This window comes from Oryx dammah, unplaced genomic scaffold (assembly GCF_014754425.2).
Source record: "Oryx dammah isolate SB20612 unplaced genomic scaffold, SCBI_Odam_1.1 HiC_scaffold_18, whole genome shotgun sequence".
NCBI classification, from domain to species: Eukaryota; Metazoa; Chordata; class Mammalia; order Artiodactyla; family Bovidae; genus Oryx; species Oryx dammah.
In genome coordinates this window covers 43,982,070-43,999,754 of record NW_024070202.1, presented here as the reverse complement: position 1 = coordinate 43,999,754, position 17,685 = coordinate 43,982,070, and the positions used below count along the sequence as shown (strand labels likewise).

Genomic DNA, 17,685 nt, shown 5'->3' with positions numbered 1-17,685 from the left:
TCTTTGTGTATGTGTGCCTATGTGTCTGGAGAGAGGGAAAGAGTCTGACTAAATTATGATTATTAATACTGTGTAAAACAAGTCCCAAATATAAACTTCATTTTGTGTAAACTATAAAACAGGTCCTGAAGCATGATATTTAAAGAAACTAAAATGAGTAGTTTAAAGAAAATTTTTCCCAACAGGTGGGAAGGAGAAACCAAAAACAAGTGTGGAAGACTTACAAATTAAGAAGGTAAAGAAGAAAAAGAAAAAGAAACACAAAGAGAATGAAAAACGGAAGCGTCCAAAAATGTATAGCAAATCTATTCAAACTATCTGCTCAGGATTGCTGTCTGATGTTGAAGATCAAGAAGCCAGAGGTATCCTAAATGATAACATAAAGGATTACAGTGGAAAGAGTTTGGATACCAAGAATTATGATTCCAAAATTCCAGAAAACAGTGAGTTTCCATTTGTCTCATTAAAGGAGCCACGGGTTCAGAACAACCTCAGAAGGCTGGACACTTTGCAGTTCAAACAGCTCATCCATATTGAGCACCAGCCTAACGGAGGTGCCTCAGTTATCCATGCCTACAGCAGTGAACTCTCCCATCTGTCTCCTGTGGAGATGGAGAGGTTTGCAGAAGAGTTTGTGGATCTGGTGTTCAGTGAAAATGAGAACTCTGCAGCTTTCTATGTAATGGGTATTGTTCATGGGGCAGCTACTTATTTACCTGATTTTTTAGACTACTTTTCATTTAATTTTCCCAATTCACCAGTGAAAATGGAGATATTGGGAAAGAAGGATATAGAGACAACGACTATGTCTAATTTTCATGCTCAGGTAAGAGGTTTTAGTTGTGTTTTTTTTTTTAAACTTTTAATTATATGTTTTAGACAAGTTTATTATGTTCTTTGATCGTCATTTTCTTACAGGTTTGCAATAAAAAAAAGGTAAGGATATAATGAAACCTCTTGGGGATATTAAAAATAAATTACTCTCTTGATGTGAACACTAGAGTTTAAATTTCAGCTTCTATTTGTCTGTCTTTTCTTAAAGATAGTGAAATAATTAAGATTCTGTTGTCCTTTTATCCTTGAATTTATTTTGGGAGTGAACTGAATTTACCTATTTATTATTCCAGTCCATACAATAGTTCTGTTGCCTGAATGTCACTTAAAATTGTCTTCTTGCTTTATGAAATAGTGCTTTAAAAGTGCTTAGCATTGGATTCATCATATGGAAGGTGCTAAATAAATGGTGGGTATTCAATATATTGTGGTACAAAGGAATCATTAGTTAAATATGTGATTATGTGAGATTATTAGCATATCAATGCATATATTGAGCTAATTTCTATTTCCTACCCTTCTCGTTGTAGAATATACATTATTTTAAATTATTTATTTTGGCTGCATCATGCAACTTGTGGGATCTTAGTTCCCTGACTAGGATTGAACAGTGAAAGAATGGAATGCTAACCATTGGACCGCCAGAGAATTCCTGAATATACATTATTTTAGAAAGCAGAGGCAGAATCCAGTCCACTGGCTTTTAGAAGTGAATATAGGCCCATCTAAAGGCTGGTGCATTATTATTCATTCTCAGATCAGAGACTGCTTAGGCCGAAGATTAGCAATTTTCATGTTTATCTGTGCTAAAGTTTCTGGTATTCTAAGTAATAATTGATATTCTGCTTTGAAAAGAGGAAAGAAAGTGAAGAAAGTTTCAGAGAGGTCTTAGTGATCCTCTGTCCCAATCTTTCTCAACTTAAACAAGCACAGACAGGAGTCATTTCAGGTTTTACGGTGGGCAGCAGTGCCAGAAGTAGAACACCGTCTCCTTAACCTTCACCCAGGAGGACCTTTTTCCTTATTTTGAGTGTGTATCTTTTTTTATGTTGGTTAATATCTGTTCAAGTTATAGTTTCCACTTTAAATGATAGTCTGGACATTCAGTCACACCCACACATACCAACCTTCCCACCCCACAGTATGTTTGGTATGTATTCTATCATATATTGAAGTCTGGATAATGTGCTTGTATTTAACATTTTAATATGTGTGTGTTGGGGGGGGGCTACTAACTGTTGGAGAATTCGAATTTAAGTATTTTTTAGAGCTGAAAGGGAGCTGTAGAGCATTTGTCACTTGCTCTGTCATTTTATAAATTTCAGAATGGTTAGTGGACTGGCATCTAGTAATAGTGTCTACTATTTATTGAGTGCTGCCTATTGACTACCAGGAACTGTTTTAAGTACTTTATATGTAATAACCCATTTAATCTCTGTTACCATTTAATTTTAGCAGTGAGGACAGAGAAGAAATAATTGCCCAGAAACCTTTGGTATTAGATCATTGATTTGTTTTTCATTTATTTTATGTCTGCTAAGTGCTAGGTTTTATGGTAGACCTCTTGGCTTCCAATGTAATTTGTTTCCACTGTATCATAAACTTTCTTTTGCCATACAGTGCAAGTTATTTCAGTCATCTTTTAAATGTCATAGTACGTTTATTTGCTTTTCAGATAGATTTTAAGGTTAGGAAGTATTAATTTTTTATTACTTGATATTTATTAAATGATAAGCATTTTCATCCTAACTTGTATAATACATACAACACAAAACCATACTTCTGTTGTTAAATACAGTATTTTGCTGGGACTTGTTAATCAGGCCGGTGTGTGACTAGGTAGTGAGGCAAGTCCTTGTAGAGCCACCTGCCCTGATTGCCATTACCTGTTAGAGTTCTTGGATACCACATACAGTTGCATCCTTTGTTACCAGTTGTGTCTCTGGCCCTGTATCTGTGTGATTCACCAGCTACAGGGACTGCTTTTCCCTCTTTAGCTTTAGATGTGGTGGCAGGAAATTGCCTGTGCAAGGTCCATGTGCCTTTACCCAATGGTCCTCCAGATCCAGCCATTCCCGTGGTGTCAGAAAGAATATCTAGCGAAAAGCTTTCCTGAGCTGCTCATTTGATGTTTCTCCAAACCAGATTCTTTGTTTTTTTAAGAGCTTAGAAGACTGAGGAGGTTGTTTTCTGCAGACTAGTTTTCTGAATATTTGTTTAATGAAAATCAGAGCAGCCAAAATCATTTGCCCTATATTTGTAGACACTAAACGATGACAATATAAGTAAGATGTAGCTATTTCTATGATTTTTATAGTGATAAGGTTTATCTTTGTAATATTACTCTGTAGTTTTCACAGAACTTCATTTTTATATCTGTTTAGCCTTTATTCTTGAATCATGTTAATTTAAAGATTTTTTGGTGTGTGTATCAGTGTCTATCTGTGTACACACACATACACACACAGACACATGGCGCTGCCAAAACGGATCAAGGCACAAGACATCCTGTTCTTTGGTCAATGGTTTTGGAATTCTTTTTACTTCTATAATTCTGTTTTTCATCTTCATCTATATCCCTGCAGATTGCCTGAAAAATTTGAAGATATGGTGGAATTATGTATTGTCTTATAGGTTATGTCGTTTTTCTGATGTGACTCTGAGGTTAGTTATATAATATCAGTCAAACTGTATGATAAAATTCCATTTGAGAATAAAAATGGATTTTTTTGGGAAAGCTTGTAACCTATCTATATCAGATATTTTGCCACAGATCAAATAAAAAAGCCTCAAAACTAAGTGGCTTAAAGGTATTCCTCACAATTCGTTGGCCTCTCTGGAAAGTCTCTGTCAGCTCAACTGGTGGCTGGATAGCTTCATTCATGTCTTGTGGTTTTCAGATCAGTTGTTCTTAGGAGACCTTGCTTATATGTCTGGTGGTTTGATGCAGTGTCAGTTGGGGTGATGATCACGTATTTCTCATCTTTTTGCAAGTTAACTTGGGCTTGTACCCATGGTGTTAGCTGCAGGATTTATAGAGCAGAAAGAGTGAGTCTCTGCTTGTTTTGTGTTTGCTAATGTCCCACTGGCCAAAGGAAGTCATGAGGCCAAACCCAGATTCCCTTCTTGATAGTGGGAGTGGCACAGTCACGTTGCTCGGAAGTGAGTTACATGCTTGGGAAGAGATTTTGGCCATGTGCAGTCATCCACATCTCTCTTGGGCTTCCCTTGTGTCTCAGACAGTAGAGAATCTGCCTGCAATGCAGGAGGACCCGGGTTTGATGCCTGGGTCAAAAAGATCCCCTAAAGAAGGGAATGGCTGCCTACTCCAGTATTCTTGACTGGAGAATTCAACGGTGAGGAGCCTGGAGGGCTACAGTCTGTGGGGTCACAAAGAGTAAGACATGACTGAGTGGCTAACACTTTCACTTTTTCACATCTGTCTTAGTCTACCATCTCTATTTTGTTCAAATAGTCATTTGGGCATTTATCATTCTCCTGTCTTTCATGGGAGAAGAACAGAAAGGCAAGTAAGACAATATTTTTATCTGTCAAGGAATAATTGAGATTTCTGTCTTGACACACAGTATTTAATCAGTGTGCATTCTAAATGCTGTAGTAAGAACTTACTACTGTGAGAATATGAAAACTGGGGCAGTTATCTTCCAGTCACCTTTTTCCCTCCCTCAAACCTGGTTCTGGACAGGAGGAAAAGGGGACGACAGAGGATGAGATGGCTGGATGGCATCACCGACTCAATGGACGTGAGTTTGAGTGAACTCCGGAAGATGGTGATGGACAGGGAGGCCTGGCGTGCTGCGATTCACGGGGTCGCAGAGAGTTGGACACGACTGAGCGACTGAACTGAACTGACTGAAACCTGGTTCTGAGTTACTACAGGCAAATAACTTACAGCAAGTGTTAACTCATGATGAAATCTACCAATATTTTAATAGCGAGTTCAGTTCAGTTGCTCAATTGTGTCCAACTCTTTGCAGCCCCATGGACTGTAGCATGTCAGGCTTCCTTGTCCATCACCAGCTCCTGGAGATTACTCAAACTCATGTCCATTGAGTCAGTGATGGCATCCAACCATCTCATATCATCCCCTTGTCCTCCTGCCTTCAGTCTTTCGCAGCATCAGGGTCTTTTCAAATGAGTCAGCTCTTCTCATCAGGTGGCCGACGTATTGGAGTTTCAGCTTCAGCATCAGTCCTTCCAGTGAACACTCATGACCCGATTTCCTTTAGAATGGGCTGGTTGGATCTCTTTGCAGCCCAAGGGACTCTCAAGAGTCATCTCCAACACCACAGTCAAAAGCATCAATTCTTTGGTGCTCAGCTTCTTTATAGTCCAACTCTCACATCCATACATGACTACTGGAAAAACCATTGCTTGAGTAGACAGACCTTTGTTGGCAAAGTAATGTCTCTGCTTTTTAATATGCTGTCTAGGTTGGTCATAACTTTTCTTCCAAGGAGCAAGCATCTTTTAATTTCATGGCTGCAGTCACTATCTGCAGTGATTTTGGAGCCCCCAAAATAAAGTCTGACACTGTTTCCACTGTTTCCCCATCTATTTGCCATGAAGTGATGGGACTGGATGACCTGATCTTAGTTTTCTGAATGTTGAGTGTTAAGCCAGCTTTTTCACTCTCCTCTTTTCACTTTCATCAAGAGGCTTTTTAGTTCTTCTTCACTTTCTGCCATAAGGGTGGTGTCATCTGCATATCTGAGGTTATTGATATTTCTCCCGGCAATCTTGATTCCAGCTTGTGCTTCTTCCAGCCTAGCGTTTCTCATGATGTACTCTGCACATAAGTTAAATAAGCAGGGTGACAATATACAGCCTTGACGTACTCCTTTTCCTATTTGGAACCAATCTGTTGTTCTATATCCAGTTCTGACTGTTGCTTCCTGACCTGCATACAGGTTTCTCAAGAGGCACGTCAGGTGCTCTGGTATTCCCATCTCTTTCAGAATTTTCCACAGTTTATTGTGATCCACACAGTCAAAGGCTTTGGCATAGTCAATAAAGCAGAAATAGATGTTTTTCTGGAACTCTCTTGCTTTTTCGATGATCCAGCGAATGTTGGCAATTTGATCTCTGGTTCCTCTGCCTTTTCTAAAACCAGCTTGGACATCTGGAAGTCAACAGTTATTAAATCTGATTTGAATCTTAGCCTTGGCTCTGCAAAATGAGGGGAGAAAACTAACAGTTATTGAATTTCTCTGGGGTCATTCATTCATCGTGCTAGGCCAGTGAAAATGATTCAACATGGCATCTTTGACCATTGCCTTCCTTTGTACTGACTTTTCATTTTGACCAGTTGTGCTTGACATATACAGCTTAAGTGTTTGACCTGATCTGCTGTGGCAGGTGGCAGGTATCAGATGTTCGAATTGAGAACAGAGACTTTTTCCTTTATTGTATTAATTTAAATAATAAATAATAACACTTTTATTCTTATTTTAGTTATAAGGATATTTTTGAAATAAAATATTGATTAAATGTTATTGCCTGGTACATGTTTTACTTTGGAAGGATATACTAGATGTGATGGGGAATAGCTCCCCCTTGTGGCACATTTATTTTTGTTAAATGGTTGGATTGCCGTGGTGAGCTCGACTTTTTTTTTTTTTTTAATAAAAATTCACCAGAATTGAACCAGTAGCTTCTTCTGCTCTCATTTCCACATTTTTTTTTTTACTGTAGTAACTATCCTCTTGTTTGTATATATATATATTTTTTGGATTGATGATGATACTTGCTAGAAGTATCTTACTATAATTTATACTATCCCCTGGAGAAGGAAATGACAGTGCACTCCAGTGTTCTTGCCTGGAGAATCCCATGGACAGGTAGCCTTGCGGGCTCTAGTCCAAGGGGTTGCAAAGAGTCATACACAACTGAGCGACTAAGCACATACTGTATACTATAAAGTATTCTGTGGAATTTTTAATATCTTGGGATGTTGATAGGCACACTAAAAGACAACAGGTAAATAAGAAAAACAGATTTTGAAATCAAAACAGTTTGTCTTATGCTGGGTGAAATGTTTATTTATTTTGAGTCTTCTCACAGCCTTTATAGCGTTTAATAATGTGTGGTGAACCTCCTAACCAGAAGAGCTTTCCAAACTTATTGGACTATAGAGCCTTCTCTTCAGGGACTGGCATATCAGGGAGCACATTTTGGGAAACAGTATTATTTCAAGTGAGTCATTCCTAGTGGTTTTTTTAATTACATATGTCCAATTTGCTTCCCTTGTTGCAGCAATTTTTATAACTAAAATAAGAGAAAATAGTATATTTTTAGCAATGCATTTCCTGTCATAAAGGCTACTTTTTTCTTTTATAGCAAGCCAAATGTGTTTTTTGTTTTTGTTTTTAAAGATTATGTGAGGAATAATGAATAGGCATTTAGTTTAAACATAATCTAATTGAACAGTCCGTTTCCCATTAACCAAAACTGAGATTATGTTGTTGACAGTTACTTACAGTGGGTACGAAAAGTCTATTTCCTCCTCTCCCATTCCCCTTACTGCCCTTCATAACATTTATAAAGAATAAATGGAGTGAATAAAGGGAAATATGAAAGTGTAGTCATGATGGTGGTAGGTTTTTTGTGGAGTGGAGGACTCTAGGGGAGGTTTAGGTTAAAAATGTTACATCTGTTGATAGCTTTTACAAACATAAGAATAAGTATCCTTTCTGTCTTTTATTATGTTGTCTTCTGAGAGATATACCTTTTAAGGAATATATATACCTTTTAAGGTATACCTTTTAAGGAAGCATATAGGGTAGGTTTTAATGCAGTGATGTATGTTGATATTTTCAATTTTTTAACTGCATCAGAAAACTAATAATTTGATTGTTTACTGAAGCAAATACAGTGATCTTATGCAAAGTGTCATCACAATGTGAGTATTTCCAGATAAGTGGTTTTTTTGAATAATGGAAGCATATGGTTTTAAGGACCAAGATTTTATTGAAGATACCCTTTTGACTGAGGATTGTTGTTGTTATTCAGTCACTGAGTTGAGTCTGACTCTTTGAGACCCTATGGACTGCAGCGTGCCAAGCTTCTCTGTCCTTCACTGTCTCCCGGAGCTTGCTCAAACTCTCAGAGTCAGTGATGTCATCCAACCATCTCATCCCGTGGCCCCCTTCTCCTCCTGCCTTCAGTCTTTTCCAGCATCAGGGTCTTTTCCAATGAGTGGGCTCTTCACATCAGCTTCAATACTTTTGAGCTTTAATACTTTGAAAAAGTATTGGAGCTTCAACTTCAGCATCAGTCCTTCCAATGAATATTCAGGGTTGATTTCCTTTAGGATTGACTGGTTTGATCTCCTTGCTGTCCAAGGGACTCTCAAGAGTCTTCTCCAGTACCACAATCCAAAAGTGTCCATTCTTTGGCACTCAGCCTTCTTTATGGTCCAACTCCCATATCTGTACATAACTACTGGAAAAACCATAGCTTTGACTGTGGGGACCTTTGTCAGCAAAGTGATGTCTCTGCTTTTTAATATGCTGTCTAGGCTTGTCATTTTCTTCCAAGGAGCAAGTGTCTTTTAATTTCATGACTGAGCATATTTAACCTAATTTATGTTTTTCCATCTGGATTTGTCATTATGGTGTTATAATTTCGATGAGCTAGGGCAGCTGCAGTTGTGCATACCTCTTGCCACTCCTTTCCCTTGTAATTGTGGTTTCTTATCCTTTAAGATTTTTATATTAACTGGAATTATGCCAAGTGTAGAAACATATATGTAAGAAGAGTATCTTCATATGAGTCGTGGCTTTTGTGACATTTATTTTAACTGTTTAGATATTCTTTCAGCACTTAACCTTTTTCCTTTTCTCATCCCACTGCTCTTGAATTGTAATTGTTGGATAAATTATTTTTGGATAATTGAGACTTTTTTTCTAATGATTATTCTAGATTTCTTTTTGTTCCATGCTACAGAGGAAACTTAATTATTTGCTGTATAATATTTCATTATTACAGATGTCATGTAAATCAAAGCATACTATTTTTTTTGTGAGAAGTATGTGATTATATTCTTATATCTCGTTTCATCAAGAAGTATGTATGTTTTGAATTTGAATATGTGTAGTTTTCCATGTTTGAAACATTAATTGTTCAAATTTAGTGTATGTTTGAAGTATCGGGTTATTAATCTAGAAAGTGATAGTGTTAGTTGCCCAGTCATGTCCCACTCCTTGAGATCCTGTGGACTGTAGCCCGCCAGGCCCCTGTCTATGGAATTCTCCAGGCAAGAATACTGGAGTGAGATGCCATGCCCTTCTCTAGGGGATCTTCCTGACCCAGTAATCAAACCCTGGGTCTCCTGCAGTGCAAGTTTTTTACCATTAATAATTGGTAATTCTTTACCAATTGCAAATTACAAATTCTTTACCAATAATAATTTATTATTCTGAGCGACCAGGGAAGCCACAAGAACATTAGAGTGAGTTGCCATTTCCCCCTCCAGGGGATCTTCCCAACCCAGGGATTGAACCTGTGTCTTCTGCTCTGTAGGCAGATTCTTTACCCACTTAGTATTAAAAGTTGTATTAATATGAAGTTGCTCAGTCTTATGCGACTCTTTGTGATCTGAACCCATGGACTGTATGTAGCCTATCAGGCTCCTCTGTCCATAGTATTTTCCAGGCAAGAGTACTGGAGTGGGTTGCCATTTCATTCTCCAGGAAGGAATTAAATGATATGTATTAAATGGTATATAATTAAAAGTTACATTACAGTGTGTTTATTTATTTTAATTGGGGGTGTGCATGCATGCATGCTAAGTCACTTCAGTCGTGTCTGACTGTGACCCTATGGACTGTAGCCTGTCAGGCTTCTCTGTCCATGGGATTCTCCAGGCAAGAATACTGGAGTGAGTTGCCATGCCCTCCTTCAAGGGATTTTCCTGACCCAGGGATTGAACTCGTAGCTTTTAATGTCTCCTGCATTAGCAGGTGGCTTCTTTACCACTAGCGCCACCTAGGAAGCCCCTAATTGGGTTATAGTTGATTTATATTATTATTAGTTTCAAGTGACAAAACAGTGCTTCACAGTTTCTTTAGATTATACTCCATTTTAAAGCTCTTATAAAATACTGTCTCTATTCCACATGGTGTACATTATTCCCTTGTAGCTTATTTATTTTATACATAGTAGTTTGTACTTAACTCTCTGCCTCAGTCTTGCTCATCCCCCCTCCCCCCACCCCTCTTCTCACAGGTAACCACTAGTTTTCTATATCTGTCTGTTTCTTTTTTGTTCTATTCATTAATTTTTTAGATTCCTTATATAATTAATAACATACATAGTATTTATCTTTCTCTGACTTATTTTACTTAGTAATATCGCTCAAGTCTATCCATGTTGTTGCAAATAGAAAAAAAATGCATTCTTTTTTATAGCTGAATATTATTCCACTGTGTGTGTGTGTGTCTTTGTATATGTATATATACACACACACACACACCATGTCTTTGTTACCCATTCATTTATTGTTGGACACTTGGGTTGCATCCGTATCTTGGCTGTTACAAATAATACTGCTTTGAACCTTGGGATGCATTTATTTTTTTGGATTAGCATTTTCATTTTTTTTTGAATATATACCCATGAATGAAATTGTTAGTTTTTGAGGAACCTCTGCTGTTTTCCACAGTAGCTACACCAGTTTACATTCACATTAACAGTATACAAAGGTTCCTTTTTCTTCACATCCTCTCCAACATTTGTTATTTTTGATCTTTTTGATGATAGCCCTTTTGACAGGTGTGAAGTGATGTTTCACTGTAGTTTTAATTTGCATTTCCCTGATGATTAGTGATGTTGAACATCTTTTCTTGTGCCTGTTGGCCATCTATATATATTTTTTGGAAGTTCATGTCTGGCCATTTTTTAATTGAGTAACACTGTATTTTAAAATGCAGGTTACTTTCTCAAGCTAAGATTGTGATTAATTTAATTTTTAAAATTTAGTTTTAAATTTAAATATATTTATATCCATTCTATTGAATCATCAGATTATTATCTTTAATATTTGGAGAATCAGTGTTTAGAAGAAAATTCTTTTTTGTTTTAAACCCTATAGTTAAGTATGTGTAATTTATATAGAGACCATACTTTCTAGTGGAATATATGTGTGGATTGCTTTTTGTTTGTTCAGTTTTGCTGTGAACCGTTTCACTTGAGGGATCTTGTTTCCCCTATCAGGGACTGAACCTGGACCCTTGGCAGTGAGAGATCGTGGAGTCTAACCACTGGACCACCAGAGAATTACTTATCTGTGATTTTAGTAGTGGACAAACAAAATGTATTTTACAGTTTTAGCACATTTTGGTGAAAAAGGAACGGACTTGTGCTTTTATTGTAGCAAATTATATGTGTAAATGAATTTTACATATATATGTATTTTGCCATGAGATGACAAGAACTATGAAGATTCATGTAGCATATTTAACATTATAATCCAATATGTAGAGTCTGTATTTACTGTATTCTTTAAAATTTAGTTTATTCCATATATCCTTTGAAATATTTATGAATTTTAATAGGACAGACTTCAAAAAATCATTAACAAATATAGTGTTGTTTTAAGGGTGTCAAACATAGGAGAGGAGGAAAAATCAAATTTGTTTTAATCTATTGTGTTAAAGTTTTTAACATTTAGGTCTGTACTAATTTAGACACGTGTTTCATTTTATTTTACTTTTAAACAAAGAACAACGTATGTAATCTTGGAAATTAATGTAAAAGTGGAAATTTGAATGAAATGAGATAGCTAGGTCAGTAATGTTCTCTTCAGTCAGTGAAATAATCATTCCAATCTAAAGTAGCAACATCTGGATAAATCAAAGTACTTAAATTATAAAATATATCTTTAATATTATCACCAAAGAAGCTTTACCCATTCTTGCTGTTACTAAATGTTGCATGTTTTTACTTAACATTTAAACACAGAAATTTTATTCAAAGAGGGCTGAATGTTAAACTTATTAATAGTAGCTCTGTTTTTCTAATTATTAACAGTATTTATCCTCCTCTACAGTTAAATAAGTTATAGTAGGTTTTTTTTTTATGTTGTAGAATGGAAGTAGTTACTTGAATTGCATGGAAACCACTTGGTAGAACTCCAAAGTCTATTTAAGTTAGAGAAATGAATTATTTCATGTATAGTTTGGCTTATTTTTACCTATTAAATAAACGGTAATAATTTTAGATTAATATTTTCTCAGAGAAGATTGACTCCTAAATCTCTCCTAGCATTAAAGAGCATTCTTTCTTTATTGGTATGTCTTTTGACTGTGTGTCAGTTCAGTTCAGTCACTCAATCATGTCCGACTCTCTGCGACCAGCCCAGGCCTCCCTGTCCATCATCAGCTTCAGGAGTTAACTCAAACTCGTGTCCATTGAGTCAGTAATGCTATCCAGCCATCTCTTCCTCTGTTGTCCCCTTCTCCTCCCGCCTTCAATGTTTCCCAACATCAGGGTCTTTTCAAATGAGTCAGCTCTTTGCATCAGGTGGCCAAAGTATTGGAGTTTCAGCTTCAACATCAGTCTTTCCAATGAACACTCAGGACTGATCTCTTTAGGATGGACTGGTCGGATCTCCTTGCAGTCCAAGGGAATCCTAAGAGTCTTCTCCAACACCACAGTTCAAAATCATCAATTCTTTGGCAGTCAGCTTTCTTTATAATCCAACTCTCACATCCATACATGACTACTGGAAAAACCATAGCCTTGACTAGACGGACTTTTGTTGGCAAAGTAATGTCTCTGCTTTGTAATGTGTTGTCTAGGTTGGTCATAACTTTTCTTCCAAGGAGGAAGGATATTTTAATTTCATGGCTGCAGTGATTCAGGAGCCCACAAAAATAAGTCTGACATTGTTTCCACTGTTTCCCCATCATTTGCCACGAAGTGATGGGACCAGATGACATGATCTTCATTTTCTGAATGTTGAGTTTAAAGCCAACTTTTTCACTCTCCTCTTTCACTTTCATCAAGAGGCTCTTTAGTTCTTCTTCACTTTTCTGCCACAAGGTTGGTGTCATCTGCACATCTGAGGTTATTGATATTTCTCTCAGCACTCTTGATTCCAGCTTGTGCTTCCTCCAGCCCAGTGTTTCTCATGATGTACTCTGCATATAAGTTAAATAAGCAGGGTGACAATATACAGCCTTGACGTACTCATTTTCCTATTTGGAACCAGTCTGCTGTTTCATGTCCAGTTCTAACTGTTGCTTCCTGACCTGCATACAGATATCTCAAGAGGCAGGTCAGGTGGTCTGGTATTCCCATCTCTCTCAGAATTTTCCAGAGTTTATTGTGATCCACACAGTGAAGGCTTTGGCATAGTTGATAAAGCAGAAATAGATTTTTTCCTAGAACTCTTTTGCTTTTTTGATGATTCACTGGATGTTGGCAACTTGATCTCTGGTTCCTCTGCCTTTTCTAAAACCAGCTTGAACATCTAGAAGTTCTTGGCTCATGTATTGCTGAAGCCTGGCTTGGAGAATTTTGAGCATTACTTTACTAGCGTGTGAGATGAGTGCAGTTGTGCAGTAGGTTGAACATTCTTTGGCATTGCCTTTCTTTGGGATTGGAATGAAAACTGACCTTTTCCAGTTATGTGGCCACTGCCTAGTTTTCCAAATTTGCTGGCATATTGAGTGCAGCACTTTCACAGCATCATTTTTAAGGATTTGAAATAGCTCAACTGGAATTCTGTCTCCTCCACTATCTTTGTTTGTAGTGATGCTTCCTAAGGCCCACTTGACTTCACGTTCCAGGATTTCTGGCTCTAGGTGAGTGATCACACCATCGTGATCGTCTGGACCATGAAGATCCCTTTTGTACAGTTCTTCTGTGTATTCTTGTCACCTCTTCTTAATATCTTCTGCTTCTGTTATGTCCATACCATTTCTTGAATTACAAAAAAAAGTCCTTTATTGAGCCCATCTTTGCATGAAATGTTCCCTTGGTATCTGTCATTTTCTTGAAGAGATTTCTAGTCTTTCCCATTCTGTTGTTTTCCTCTATTTCTTTGCATTGATCGCTGAGGAAGGCTTTCTTATCTCTCCTTGGTATTCTTTGGAACTCTGCATTCAGATACTTATATCTTTCCTTTTCTCTTTTGCCTTTTGCTTCTCTTCTTTTCACAGGTATTTGCAAGGCCTCCTCAGTCAGCCATTTTGCTCTTTTGCATTTCTTTTTCTTGGGGATGGTCTTGATTCCTGTCTCCTTACAATGTCATGAACGTCTGTCCATAATTCATCAGGCACTGTGTCAGATCTAGTTCCTTAAATCTATTTCTCACTTTCACTGTAGAAACAGAAGGGATTTGATTTAGGTCATACCTGAATGGTCTAATGTGTATTCCAGGTCTGAATGTGTGTATTCTTACATATAATCTCTTGGAAAGAAAAGAGTCCAGCAGACCATCCATTCATTTGACTTTTGTTTTAAAAGTATGTTAAAAGTACCCATTTCTTTGTAAGAGGTCTTACATTTAGTTGTGCTTCAGAAGGATTCTCTCACTGGAAATTCCTCCTTCCTCAAGTTAATTTGTTGATAATTGAGTCACTGCTCAAATGGTTAAGTTGATAATTGTTGATACTGTGATACAGTAGAATGAACCAGCTGTATGGCAAAGACTGGATTCTGGCCTTGTTAGAACTAGTTAACAGTTTAGACAGTTATCAAAGTTTACACAAGACAAAGAAGTTTGAGGCACAGAAAATTAACTCACTTGTGTGAAGTGGAAATCCTGCCTCTCAAATATGTCTTGTAAATCAAATGATGCATTTCAAACCACTTGTAAACTTGTGTTGAACAACAAAAGGTGTTTGATTTCAGTGAGATATTTATGAATTTTAGTATAAGTCTTTTAATTTTAATCAAGTCTCAGAAAGTCATGCTCATTTGCAGATCCAGTACTGAGGCCACAATCTCAGAGTCAGCTAACAAAATTGATACCAATCCTGATAATTTTGCTAAATTTTAAGTTGATATTTTTAGCTTTGTTCAGCTGCATTACAGAAATGCATAACAATGATTAATTTTACTTTCGTGGTACTGTTAGTATATCTAAACGTGTAGAGCCTAAATATTGTGGTAAAGTCAGATACTCACTTTCAGTTCTCTCAGTATTGGAGATGCTAGGAACTTTTGGGAGGCAGGAGAAAGATCAGACCATGAGTACAAAATGGGGACACAGACTCCAGCTTTTTTTTTTTTTTTTCGTAACTTGAAGAATTTGGGTAAGGTTTTATGTTTCTGAGAAGTGAATTTGTGGCAGTTCATGAAAACTTAACTTTGAAATTCTGGTGAATGAACTTATTAAGGAAATAATGTATAGTTGATAACACTGCTTTGCTTATTATTCTAAAAAATAAAATTATCTAGTGTTTTAGTCAAATATTCTCTTAAGATAGAACTTTTATTGTCCTGTTTTTGATGTAGGTGGGGGCTTAGATACTTTGATACATGATATTGTGTTTACCAACTGCGGTTGTAGGGATTCAGCTTGTGATCTGAACATATTTTAGAGTCTGTGTCCCTGATGTGATGAAAATTTAGCCATCTAGATTTACCTGGTGTATGGGACTTTCCATTTTAAAACCAGAATAGACCCAGGTAAACTGAGACAATGTTATTTCCCTAAAGTTAGTGGCCACAAAGGCCAATCCAGACAAAAAGATGTTTATTTATGAAAGGAATTTGTTTTGCTTTAAGAATACTCATGTTTACTAGCGTTAGCATATGAGGTTTCTCTGTAAGGTTTAGATGTACTTTTGAAATTTAGGACCAATAATTCTTGAGGTATAGCCTCTTTTATTTTGGTTTAAATTTGAATGATAACCATTTGCTCACACTGTACAGGTGGCTTTACATAATTACTGTTTTCTTTAGAAATCTGATATCAGTCTTTCCAGTTAAAGAAACTAAAACTGAAGGAATTTAACTGATTTCTACCCACATAACTGGTAGATAGCAAATGTAGATTTGGAACCTAGGACTTTTGGTTCTCTAGCTCTCGTAGGTTTTCATCAGAGAAATATAAACTGAATCTTAGATTAGCATGCTGAGATGTAGAAAGGAACATAATTCCTGGTGGCCTTTTTGACATACAAAGTACTGATGATGGTTAAATGCACTGTTTTCAGAGGGTCTATTTTTGAAAATTCTGACAAAAAGGTATGAACCATTTAGGAAAATATAGGTATAGGAACTTTTGAATATAATTTCAGTAGCATTATAGATCAAATAATAAACTGTGTTGAAAGGAGGAACTATATTGTCAGGAAGTATGCTGTTTATCTCAACTCTGTTTTCATAAGCAGTGTGTAGTAATAGCTAGAGAAGGTAAAATACCTCGATTTTGTGCAGATTTTTTGTTGTTGTTTGTTTTATTGTTTGTAAAAGGCATTTTTGTTTTATTTTGCTTGCCTCACATTTTGTTTTAAAAATCTGAGACAGCATACATAATTTAGGATTATGCAGTGGTAACAGGAATTTGTCTTATGTTTAATGAAATTAAATCCGTATCCTTCAGGTAAAAAGAACATATTCTCACGGTACTTACAGAGCTGGCCCAATGAGACAAATCAGCTTGGTGGGAGCAGTTGATGAAGAAGTGGGAGATTACTTCCCTGAGTTCCTTGACATGTTGGAAGATTCACCATTTTTAAAAGTAAGAGAAAACAATGTGAAGCAATCTAAGTTGTGGGTGTTACTTTCATGCTACAGGTGATACAAATCATGGGTTTTTCAGAATTATAAAATTTTTGGTTTCAGTTGATTTGGCAGGAAGGGAAGAAGAGGTGAGAAACTAAAAGTAATTCTTGTGTTGTGTGTGTAACTTTTCAGGTACTAATTCTAATAGCAAAGCTGAGTGGTAGATCAGAAAATAATACTTGCCTTTAGCTGCCACTTTAGGAAAGTAAGTTCCATTGGTTTATCACCTTTTTATATACTTGAGTGTCAGAGGATTTAAGAAGTACAGGATAGATGCTTACCACAGTGTTTGCAAGTGGGGAGTGACAGTTTGGGTGTGTGGAAAACTGGCCTGGCAAGTTGTATAACTGTATTTCAGCTTTGGAGATCCTAGCTGGGTGGGGCAAACCAGTTAAACTTTCTGGGCTTCAGAGTCCTCATCAATAAAATAAGGTATTTAAACAATGCAGCTTTAAGACCCCTTTAAATTCTTTAAATGATTTTGAGCTGGATTCTGTTTTCTTTCTTCCTTTCCTCCCTTCCTTTTTTTCCTTCCTCCTTTGTTTTTTCCTCCCTTTCTTCCTTTTTCATTGTTTTCCCAGCAGTTCCTGCATTCCAGAAAATATTTCTTCTTATGGGCTGCTAGCACTGTCCTATTGAGAGAAAAATCTCTGAACTATGTAGTTAGGTCAGTTATTTAATCAGTAATTCAAAGGTCAAAGTGTGACAAGATTAGTTTATCTCTAATACTTGGTACATATTCTGTAGAACATCTCTCTCTCTCTTTTTTTTTTTACTTCTCGCTCAATTTTCTAGCCTATGTGTGTATACATATCTTTTCCCTTTTCATCCTACTCCATTTTCCTTTTATTTCCTTTTTTGTTCCTTTTAAACCATTGGTTCCTTGTCTGTTTCTCCCAGCTAGTGACATGGAATTTGGTTGCATTTATTTTGAGTGGCATTTTAAAAATACCATCATTTCTTTTACAACATAGCATTTCCTTCATATTCTCAGAATTGAATTAGAAGTTTCAAGCCTCGTTCAAATTTATTTTTAAAAAGTTGCTAAGATAATAAGCTTTCTCGACTTCTAGCTGTAATGCGAGATGC

The 17,685-nt window shown here is 36.6% G+C and overlaps 1 protein-coding gene across 1 annotated transcript in view; it reads left to right on the top strand.

The window, feature by feature from the left end:
- The window catches only part of RSBN1L (round spermatid basic protein 1 like), a 65,266-nt gene that overhangs the window by 27,765 nt on the left and 19,816 nt on the right, over positions 1-17,685 (top strand). Inside the window, exons 3-4 of the mRNA XM_040260752.1 lie at positions 186-826; positions 16,415-16,552. Of these exons, the coding sequence (XP_040116686.1) occupies positions 186-826; positions 16,415-16,552 (779 nt within the window). The remainder of the gene's footprint in view (positions 1-185; positions 827-16,414; positions 16,553-17,685) is intronic.